Below are 12,140 nucleotides of genomic sequence, written 5' to 3'. Positions count from 1 at the left end.
GATAAAAAGAATAAGCAATTAGAAGAAAAATAATAAAAAATCACTTGATATAAAATATAAAATATTATCTTTTAAATATCTTTAATAATCTAAAAATTTTTTATCTTATATGAGATTAAATCAAATGCTCCTTAATCTTATAAATAACCACCCAACACATATGACATATAGGGCTTAGTAAAAGCACTCATAAAAAAATTTCTCTTTTTAACGAAAAATTATTTCAAATTGCATGCGTCGTCCGATCTCAACCGTCGATCAAAGTAAAATTGTATTTTGATGGCCCCATTAAAAGAAAAACTCTAATTTATGGTGGAGATCCGGCTGTATAGAATGAATTTTTCCTTTTCAACAGCACGGTTAATTTCACACAATTGCAATAATTCCAATTGAAAACTTGGAGAGATAGATAGAGGTGTAGGTTATACACATAAATATTAAGAAATTTTTACATATCAATCATCTAAATTTTAAATATAATAGACTGATAATCCAAACTTCAAAATTTACAATTCAACCATGCAAAAAACTAATCAAAATTTTAAAAAATTTTGGGTGGTTGAAATGAAAATTTTAAATTCCATTGATTAATAATACTCCACCGGCCGCTCAGAGCTGCTATCATCCGACAACTCTCCACTACTCCCGGCATCAACAGAGAACTTCGGCGGCACGTGCGGAGGCACCTCACATCGCAGCAGCGCCCAATTCACGCCACTGAAAAAGGAATGGCAGAATCGCCCCTCCCCCCCCGCCGCTCCCGTCACAGACCCAATCCTCTTCGCCGGATCCTTTACCAAAAGGCCAGCTATAAGCTCCCGCGCCGCCGCCGAAACCGCCGGCTCCTTCGGAAACTCCAGCCCCCGCGCGAGAATATTCGCCAGCGTTCTATCTTCATTCATTCCCTTGAACGGCGTTCCCCCAAAAAGCAGCTCGTAGATAAACACCCCCAGCGTCCACCAATCCACCGCGCTCCCGTGCCCTTCTCCCGCCACGATCTCGGGCGCCAAATACTCGTGCGTTCCGACGAACGACATGGAGCGGAGATCGATGGGCTCGGCCACGAACTCCAGCCCGGCATTGCGGGGGCCTGTTTTCTTACGAGAGGCGTGCTTTGAGTTGAAGCAGGAAACGCCGGGAACGATGCAGTTGCGGAAGTTGCAGTTGCTGCTCCGGCTATTGGATGTGGAGGCGGGGGAGGGGGAGGAGGAGGAGGAGGAGGAGCGAGGGCCGCGGACGAATTGGGCGGTGGGGGAGCAGCCGTATTCGCTTTTGAGAGAGAGGTCGAAGTCGGTGAGCATTATGTGGCCGTCTGATCGGACGAGGACGTTTTCTGGTTTTAGGTCGCGGTAGATGACGCCCAGCACGTGAAGGTACTCTAGGGCGACCACTAGCTCTGCTGCATAGAACCTGCACGTTTCGGAGGAATCCATACGATTATGATATAAAAATGAAATATGGGAATAAATTAAAACAAATTTAACTGCATTTCGGGGCGCTTTTCTAAACATAATTTTAAAATATTTAATTAATTAATTTCACTATTATTTTGGAGAGATTTAATTTCTTTGGTCATTATTCCCTTCAAAAATTATGTAGGGTGCTTCAAAATAATACATGAAAATATGTAAATTATTTTCTTAAATGATATTAAAAATTTGAATGCTATGTATGTAAATATAAAAGTTTAGGCATGACAAATATAAATATACAAGAATTATGCTTATGTATGTAATTACCCAAGCTAATAATAATTAAAATAATAATCATAATAATAATTTGACTTTTTCTTACAAATCAACTCATATTTCGTCTAGCATAATGTAAATACACGAAAGCCAGCTTGATGATTGCTGCATTTTACCTTTTTTTTAAAATTATATATATAAGACATAAGTGTATCAAATTATATAAAAAAAAAAATTTAATGGCATATTTTTTTTATTCGTCACGAATTATTCTGTTGATCCAATATTATTTATAATGATTTATAGACGAGATATAATTGATAAATAATTATCTCAACCCGATATTAATCAATAGCCGGCATTTGCGATTTTTGTTTAACTTGAGCTTTAGATATTGGGCATTTTCTAAAATATATTTTTTTTTTAAATTATAGGAAGATTTACATATATACCACCATCAAAGCTTACGCACACAAACTTCATATTTCTACATATATACAAGTTATATGCATGAAAATATGTATTTTTGTTAAAGTTAAAATAGTGGTATATTTATACGATATGAAAGATTTAAAAATAAATAAATAAAATTAAAGATCAGATATCGATATCTAAATACATAAGAATTGGTTGGGAGATATATGATGAACATTCAAGTGTCTTAATAATGTCAGAACTGAGTGATATTGGGCTCGTTGGATTCATCTTATCAAGACGGTCGACTTGACTATCAACTCCTCAAAGTGTACATTAGTTTGACATTCCAAATGTGTTCAGAAAACTTCTAAAAGCAATTTCATAGCATGATTTGGTTCGGATTAGGCCAATTTTGGTAATATCGGGTTCTTCTGATCGAGTCGGTCATTTTGACTCTAAGTTTGCTGAAATGGGAGCTCCATATGACTTTTTATTCATGTTTAAATATTTTTTTGTCAAAAAGTTGTCTCAGGATCCATGTAATGCCACAAGATTCCTGCCGGATAATGAAGATTTGTTGAGGTAGTATTAGGTACTCCCTATTTTCAGGCTAAACAACCTTATTGCATGAAAATATCAAGATTTAAAACACTTTATATATATATATATATATATATATATATAATTGTATTAAAATTTATATAATTATAATATAGACGTAGCTTTGTTTTCTGCTTGTACATATTTATACCCTTTTTTTTGTTGGGTCGTTGGCCGAGCCGGAAATTTGGCCCGACGTCCCGCACTGACACTGGTCGCACCATTGGGCGGGCTATTAAGCCCGCACCGGGACCCGCGCCGTACTTCGATAGGGCAACAGCATGTCCTGAACCGGCGGGACCCGCTGGAGCTGGACCGGCGCACGAATTTGGACCGCAAGAGCAGATGAACCAGCAAATTTTGAATCGGCACAGGGCATTCGAATCGTGGCAGTTGGACCGGCTATGGAATCTGGACCACAACTTTGCCAAAATTTAAATAGATTTTGGCTGGTATTTGAGCAGATTGGAAGCCAGATAGAATTTGAACCATTTCTTTTAACAGTTACCACTTTTTTATTTGTAATGAGCGAATTCTGAATGCTGAAAAGTGGGAATATTAAAAGAAATTCAGTTTTCTTCCGTTTCTTTTTTTTTTTTTTTAAGATTAATTTTAATGTTAAATCTCATCTTAAGTTTCTTTTTTAGAAAAAAATCGTCTTCATCCTACATAGCAAATGAGCAATGAAATCTTTTTCATGTTGAGACCAAGAGAAAAGTCGTCCATGTTCTATGTAGTAGAAAAGCATCGAGATATTCTTTCGTGTTGCGGCGAAAATAAAAGTCATCTTCATTCTACGTAGCAGACGAATAATGAGAACTTCTTTTATATTATGAAAATGACAATTGGAGAACTTCGTTTCGTTGAGAACTAAAGGAATGGTTAGAACTCGGAGGATGCAATTTCAATTCTGATGGAGAGCGAGTTGAATATGTTAAGACAGACATATTACTTCTCAAACGACGTGGTCGTGAAATTGTCAGCTTTAGCCGACCGAGCGTATTGTTCTCCTTCTATGTATATTGTTGTTCATGAGGTAGTCATGAGAGTTGACCCACCATTTCTGCCAGCACCTGAGTTAATTGAAATCATAAAGGCGTTCGAAGTTTGTGTTGCTCAGCTTTTTTGTGGGGTAATGACAGTCATTATGGGGTTGACTATTTTTTTAGAAGTCGATAATTTTAAAACTGTTGTGCAGGTTCTATAGTGACACTCATGATCGTGTGATGTTTAAGCACTAAACGTTAGATTTTCTCTCAAAGGAATCGATAAGACAATAATTCGTGAAAATCTTCTTTGCGAAGGATTGGGAGGAGAAGAGCTTGAGGCTTGAACAAGAGTTTAAATCTTTGAGAATAATAAGCCTAGCACCACTTTTGTCGTCGTCGACAACTGTCGACTACATTATCCGTCGTCGGCAACCGCTTATCACCATCGGCCACCACCGACTACCATCAGCCGCCGCCGACCACCACCTGTCGGTCATCGCCAATCGTCATTAGCCGCCATCAGTTTCTAACAACAAATTCATTCGTATGTCGACGTTATAATTCCAAAGACTTTATAACAATCCATCGTTTGTGGGATACTGAGTCTCTGTAATCAACTTATAATAAATTTTTACAACTGCAGCAGACCCTGTGAACCTGTGGTTTTTTCACTTTCCGAGTTTTTCACATAAAAACTTCCGGTGTCTCTACTGATTTTTTTTCATTTGTCTATGCGTTAAACTCTCATGTAATGCTAAGATGATAGTTTATTATTTTATCGCCGTTAATCTTCTAGCGTGCATCAGTTTATAAGTAGCAAGTTTCAGGTGATGAGTATGTAATTGCCCCTATCTTTGAACCAATTGTATAATAATAAACAACATTCATATATTCATTCAGGGATCGGTTTAACTGAATCTTTTTTTCTAGAAATAAATTGACAAATATTTTCAAATTAAACATTCGCAATTACTCTTCTAAAAAAATAAAAAATGGAAAGAAAAAAAAAACAAAAAAGAAAAATGCACAAACCTGACTGCCCTTTCGTCGAACCTCTTCCCCGGCTGCCGCTGCCGGAGAAGATGAAGATCGCCGCCGGGACAGAATTCAGTTAGAAGACAACTGAGCTTCTCGTTCTCAGCGCATCCGTACAACTTCGGCAGAAACGGATGATCAAGCATCTCGAGAATCTCTCTTTCCGTCTTAGCCCTCGCACTCTTGTTCCTCCCATCGAGCTCCTCCTTATCCATAACCTTAGCAGCCACGAGAACTCTGCCTCCCCCGCCACCGCACGTTTTGATCTCGGCGAGATAGACGCTTCCGATGTCACCGCTTCCCAGCCGCTGTATCGCCCGCAGATCGGAGATCGCAAGCGATCCATTGGATCCGATGAGGCGCCGGATGGCATCGCTGGGGTCGTTGCAGGACACGAGCGGCGGCATGGAGGCTGAAGAAGGGCCGGAAGACGAGCATCCGTACGCACTGGACAAAGGGGAAACGATATCGGAGTCGAATTTAGGGTTGTGGAGACTGTTCTCAACCACTATTGGCATTACGCCGCCGTAGCTGGAGGGGAGATTGGTGGAATTGTGGGGGGAGCGGAGGGCGGGGAGGGAGAAGGGGTTTTGAAGACAGGGTGGGGGGAATGAGGTCAGGCCAAATGGCGGGTAGAAGGTATCCTGCGGTGGGGCCGCACAGGAGATAATTTCTTGTTCTTGTGCGGGAATGAAGTTTGACCGGCCAGAGCCGGCGCTGGATTTATTGAAGATGTTAGATGAGTCAAAGCGGAAACTTTAAAGTTAGTGCAATACATGGCTCACCTATTCTTTGTCAAATTTTGTTTTATGTATTTTTGTTTGTTTAGTGAACATTTATTTGAGAAAATAATAAAAAATAATATAAGATAAAAGGGGGCTTTCATGATAAGTAGAAATACAATTATATTGTGAGGGAGGGAGTAATTGAGAATTGTGGACACTATAATTAGTTTATATTAGATGTTGATAATATTTTGGAGAGCTTGAAGTATGATTAACAAGTCGTTGAAAACGAACTAATTTGAGCCATTATGACTTGATAATTATCATAGGATGTCTAAAGTTAAAATTAGAACTCCAAATTGCCAAGGTTGATCAAGAATACTTGGACACTAGAGTCGTTCAACTCACCCTTGAAGTCACATTTTTTTTTTACTGAGTTCTTACAATAACTTTTCATTGGTATTTTCGTTTAATCTCGAACTTTTATTAGAATTCTAGCATATCTATAGTTAATTATCGTGTTATTTACCTTGGCATTTTTCAAAACATAAGGAGGTCATTTGTCAAGAGTGAATAAGATAGAATTTTGTACTTTGACCAAAACTCGATCCCATTGAAATCCCTCTAGATTATCTAAGTAGATCCTCTGTCATATATCACTTTTTAAACTTGTTAAAATTGATGTTACAGTTTGTCAAGTACTAAGAAAAAACTCAAATCTTTAACTGCTCTTAGTGATTTAAGATGCATTTTCTTAAATCTTGTTAGAAGTTTTAAAGTTTAAAGTATGTGTTAGATCTCAAGATGATTAAGAGAGTTCTTATAGTTTTTGTGGATGTCAAGACGAACTTGTTGGGTTGATATTTTTGAACATATATCTTAATGTTAATTATTCTATTTAGCATTCAGAGTAAATAGATATGCACCTTAAGGGTATGAAGAGTCGATGATAGATGTGCTTTCATTGTCAATTGAATCATCTTGATTTATGCTAAATAATAAAATATACTTCAAATGACTCTCATAGGTGTTTACTTTAATCATAATTTGTTATTGTTAAGGTTTTGTAATTCTTATGCATTCAAAGCTTTCATAGCTTAGAGTTGTTGAGTCAGTTATTAAATTAATATAGATTACTTCTCTATTAAGAAGTCAAAGAGAATATTCATTAAAGAGCTTGACTCAATAATTTATTTTGATATGTACAAACTTAGAATATAAGATTTTTTTAATTTTATGAAGTTATTTTTATGTTGTTGATTTACTTAAATCAAGCCTTAATGTTTGTTTGTTTGATAAGTGGAGTATAAGAATTTGCAAAATATTTCAGCGACACGCCGAACTGCAAAGGTGGTATTATGAAGTATAGTGGAGAGTTAATAAGGATTTGTAATTATTATTATTATTATTATTATTATTATTATTATTATTATTATTATTGTTATTATTATTGCTTAAAAACATATAAGTGAACAATTTGTAGAATTTGTTTATTTTTTATAAGCTTTTGAGGTAAATAATTTTTAAATTATTTTACTTATTTTTTAATTGCCTAAAGAGATTTGAGGCTCATCTTTTATAGTTAAAGGTGTACGACACACCTTGAATCCAATCTAGAACTTACCCCCGATATGTGGTAACAATTAACGTCATATTGAAGATCTGACAATAACTCCCAACGCCAACTGCTTATAATTGTCATACCCAGGATACGATGACTTCTTTTGGACTCCTAAAGTTCTATCCATTTGGCTCTCCGCTACAGCCTATGTAACCAACTACAACTGACGTGGTCAATAACTCATGCAGCTTCTAGCTCGGGTCTGTGGTCAACATATATTATTGTTGCTCCCAACTCCAACCTTTGTGGCAATATTTCACCCCACTAATACGGTCTACATGACTAACTATGACCTACGTGACTTACATCCCACGCAACTTCCTACTCCGTCCTCTATAGCCAATGAAGTTTGTTGCAATTCATCATTATGATTTATGTAACCAACTACGACCTACATGGTACTTAGCTTATGCAGCTCCTGACTCTGATTTCTATGGCTTACAAACATTATTACAACTCACCACTATGGTATATGTGATCAACTATGGTGTGTGTGGCTCACAACTCATGCAACTCCCAACTGAACATTATTCTAGAGCTCAAAACTACAACCTTCATGACACACAACTTACGTAGCTCCCAACTCCAGTCTCTGTGGCCTATAGACATTGTTGCATCTCACCATTATAGCTCAGGTTAAAAACTACAACTTACGTCATTTACAACTCATGACTCTCAACTTCGGCCTCTACAACCCACAAACATTATTGTAGCTAATCAAAATGACATATGTAATCAACTACAAACTTCAACCTATATGGCCTACGAATGTTGTTGCATCTAAACATTATGACAGATGTGATAAACTACAACCTATGTGATCCAGAACTCATGCAGCTCCAACTCTAGCCTCTGTAGCCATCAAATACTATTGCAGCTCACTACTATAATCTACTTGACCAATACATGACATACAACTCCTGCAGCTCCAACTCCAACTTTTATGGCCTATGGATGTTGTTTCAGCTCATCAGTACAGCTTCTGTGGTACAAACCTTTTGCAAGTCTAAATTATGACCTCTGCAATATGTAGATGTTATTACAGCTCACCATTATAACATACATGACCAACAACGGTCTACGTGGCTCACAGATCAAGCAATTCCCAACTTGGTCCTCTACTGCTTATGGATGTTGCTGCATCTCGCCACTACGACCTACGTAACTAAATACAACTTATGTAGTTTATAGCTCATGCAACTTCAAATTCTGGCCTTTGTGGCTTACAGACATCAACTACAGTCTATGTGGCTCATAGCTCATTCAATTCTCAACTCCAATATCTATGGCATACGGTTGTTGTAGCTCACCACTACGTCCTATGTGACCAACTACTTACGTGGTCCAAAATTCATGCAACCTCCAACTCCGGCCTCATATTCTACAAACTTATTACAGTTCACCAATACGACATATGTGACCAACTTATACGACCTTTTCATGCAACTCCCAACTCTGGCTTCCGTGACTTACATATATTATTGTTCTTGCCACTACAACCTACATGACCAATTATGCCCTATGTGGCTTACAGCTCGTGTAGCTTCCAACTCCATCCTCTATGGCATACAGACATTTTTATAACTCATCATTATAGCCTATGTGACCAACTACGACATAAGTGGTCAACAACTCATGTAGCTCCTAACTCCGTCCTTTATGACTTATAGATGTTATTGGAGCTCATTATGACCTAAGTGAACAACTGTAGCATATATGGCTCAGTGCTCAAACAAATCCTAACTTCAGTCTTTATGAGTTACATACATCATTACAACTCACCACTATGGCATATGTGATCAATTATGACCTGCATGCTTCACAATTCATGCAACTCTCAACTCTGGCCTTTACAGCTTACGAACGTTACCACAACTATCTATGTGACTCTGGCCTTTGCGGCCCACTCCCAACTCGGCGCTCTTGGCCTATGAATATTGTTGCGGCTCAACACAATGACCTACATGACCAACTATGACTTGCATGGCTCACAGCTCATAGTTAACGCAACTCCTAACTTCGACCTATGTAACTTATGGACTTTATTGCTTCTCACCATTACCTATGTGGTCAACTATGACATATTGGTCCATAGCTCATGTAGCTCCCAATTTTGACTTACATGTCCCCAAATGTTATTACATTTAACAGTTATGCCTCTGCGTGGCACACAACTCGTGTGGCTCTCAACTTCCGCCTCAAGACCTACGTTGCCACTCACTGGCACAAACTATGTAACCAACTATGACCAATGTGGTCTACAACTTTTGCAACTCCCTACTACAACATTTATGGCCAACCAATGCTCCTTAAGCAACAATCTACAACATACATGGCCAAATACTACCATGGCTTTCAACTAAGTCCTCTAAGATAAGTTGATGCTACAATAACCATCTATAACAGTCATGACAGACTTCTGTTTTCACAACAATCGACTACGACATTTACAATTCGTTACAACTATTATTACTTAACTATCATTGCACATAAACATTATAATTTCATCTTCTCCAATTCAAGAAAAGAGTGGGCCTATGTACTCATTATTATATAGTGAGTTACTTTGACTTTGTCAGGCCCCGTGATTTTTTTCCCTTTACAGGGTTTTCCATTTAAAACTTGTAGTGTCACCTCCTGCTTACTTCTCTTTTATCTAATGTGTGTTGGATATTTGTTCAACACTAAGAAGCTAAATTTGTTAGCTATTATCTTCATACCGTGAATTTTCTTGCACTCGATAATTAAAATGTATGAAACCACAAAAAGAGAACTAAATTAAGCCAAATAAACTAGTAGTCAGCTAAATATTTTCAGCCAAAAACTTAAGGTTACGAATAATGTAAACCATGATATTTTTCACTAATATATATTTCACATATTTAATATGATGCTAAATCCAAACTCTCATGTGCCTTAACCCTACATGTATCTTCTTCAAACTCCTCTAAAAATAGCCTAATATCTTACACTTCCCTCTTAAGAATATATTATATAAACTATTATTTTGTCGAAAGATAAAATTCTATTAGCCATCAGCCAATTGAACTCTTCAAAAAACTAAAGCTTTATTTAATTTTAAAACAATGGTGTAATTTTAGATATTGTGAAATTGCTCCCTTCTCTCTAGAAAACACCATCATTTCTATTTGAGCTTATCTTTGTCCTTATCCTTTTGTTTTGCTCCTATAGTCCTATTTTAACTGGAAGCATTCAAAGCTCCAAACGTAGCCTTTGATATATATATATATATATATATATATATATATAAAGGTTGCAAAGTCTTTATTTGTAAGAATTTGGTCCAATTATTAAATATTAATGGGTGATAGCTTAGTCAATATATCGGTGTATGATGAACTTCGATTTCATCTCAATGAGTTTATTTGATTATAATATGTTAATGTGTTATAAGCTAGATTTAAAAGGACAACTTAACGTGAGCTATTGCTGGCCTGTGCATTGTCAGAGTAATCGATGATGCAATTTATTGCCTAGGAACAGGTAACATATTTTAAAGAATAATGCAATTTATTAAATTTATCATTTGATTAAATTTTGTTGGACACTAATATTTATGTTAAACTTCATAAGACTTTCAAAGCTTCCTTTCATCATCCGACACGAATCTCGAGACAATATCTTAAATAAGAAAACATTCAAACTTCAATTAAGCATCATCCATAGCTCTGATTTCAACGAACTTTTAGTCAAACTGACCAACTTAATGATATCAAAATTAGTCCAATCTGAGTCAAATCAAGCCCGGATTAAGTGATTAAATCATTTTTGGAAGATTTCAGGACATATTTGAAAGATCAAATGAATGTCGAATTCAGCGAGTTCATACTCGAATCAAGCGTCTCGACAAGATGAATCCAACGAGGTTAAGGTTGTTCAATTATGACATAATTAAGGCACTAAAATCTCCATCAAACATCATCTGATCGAGAAAAACTCTCTGGACCATCTGATCAAAATTCAATTTTTCTTTGAGGCATTTACATACATATCATTTGATTTCTATGCATTCACTTATCTAACATATAAACTTCACCTTTTTACATTTAAACCACACAAATCTTTCATATTACATAAAATCACTATTTTTTTACAATTAAAAAGTAAAATACAACTTCTCATGCAAAAAAAAAAAAAAAGCATATTTGTAAAAATTGAAGTTTATGCATTAGATATGTAAATACATAGAAATTGAGTGGTATGTATGTAAATCTTCCTTTTGTTTTTGTTTTTTTCACTAAAAAATATTGAAATGATTAAAAAAAAATAAGAATACAAAAATAATAAATGAAGGAGTTTTTTATTCCTCAAAGAGCATGCATAAGACTAATCATTTGGAAATGATTTCATAATTAAATACTGGCTGCATGGATATTTTTAGATATACTAGTATATAAAAAAAGAAAATTTATGTTACAATTATTCAAATATTACTATTTAAAATTAGAATTAACAATAACTATTTTCATGGTTATTTATATACTCGAATGATGTAATTATTATATATAGTTTTATCCATTAGGAGTTATATAGTGAAAATATGCAATAGCTATTTATTTATTTATTTATTTTTTTTATATATTTTTGTTTACGGGGCAAAAAAATAATCTGCAACCTTAACAAATCATTCATTATAGATTTCATCTTGAATTGTGTAGCAATCCAAGACATTTGTGCTCTTTTTTGGGTTTTTTTTTTTTTGTTTTGCAAAAGCCAAAGCCTGCAGCTCTTCAACTGTATAGGTTAACTACTTATCATATATTTGAGAAACTTAAAAAAAAGAAGAATTTACATGCATACCACCCAATTCCCATCTAATTACATATGTACCACCGAAACTTTACTGCCTTACATCTATACCACCAAAATCGTTCATATCACAACAAAAATACCACGACTTTAACCTCTTAAAAAGTGATATAGAACTTCTATAAATAGGTAAAGTGGCATATATGTAAATATCCAGCTTTAGATATGCAAAAACATAGGAATAGAGTGGTGCGCATGTAAATCTTCCAACAAAAAAAAAAAAAGAAAGAACATA

General features: G+C 35.7%; 1 protein-coding gene across 1 annotated transcript; it reads right to left on the bottom strand.

Moving 5' to 3' along the window:
* Positions 1–563: 563 nt before the first annotated feature.
* LOC110025360 (serine/threonine-protein kinase D6PK-like) lies at positions 564–5,438 on the bottom strand. The gene is made up of 2 exons (XM_020725803.1): positions 4,727–5,438; positions 564–1,410 (listed from the first exon to the last, which is right to left on the bottom strand). Exons 1-2 carry the CDS (start codon positions 5,245–5,247, stop codon positions 588–590), a joined length of 1,344 nt encoding a protein of 447 aa, XP_020581462.1. The 5' UTR covers positions 5,248–5,438; the 3' UTR covers positions 564–587.
* Between the last annotated feature and the right edge of the window lie 6,702 nt (positions 5,439–12,140).

Source organism: Phalaenopsis equestris, unplaced genomic scaffold (assembly GCF_001263595.1).
Source record: "Phalaenopsis equestris unplaced genomic scaffold, ASM126359v1 Scaffold000297, whole genome shotgun sequence".
NCBI lineage: Eukaryota > Viridiplantae > Streptophyta > Magnoliopsida > Asparagales > Orchidaceae > Phalaenopsis > Phalaenopsis equestris.
The sequence above is the reverse complement of the archived record's forward strand: the minus strand, read 5'-3'. Positions and strand labels throughout refer to the sequence as shown.

What these genes read in the sequence shown, in the direction of transcription:
- LOC110025360 (XM_020725803.1), bottom strand. Translation starts at nt 5,247, where the DNA reads ATGCCAATAGTGGTTGAGAACAGTCTCCACAACCCTAAATTCGACTCC. An exon ending in TTCGACGAAAGGGCAGTCAG is followed by an intron (nt 1,411 to 4,726) that starts GTTTGTGCATTT and finishes CGAAACGTGCAG; the next exon opens with GTTCTATGCAGCAGAGCTAG.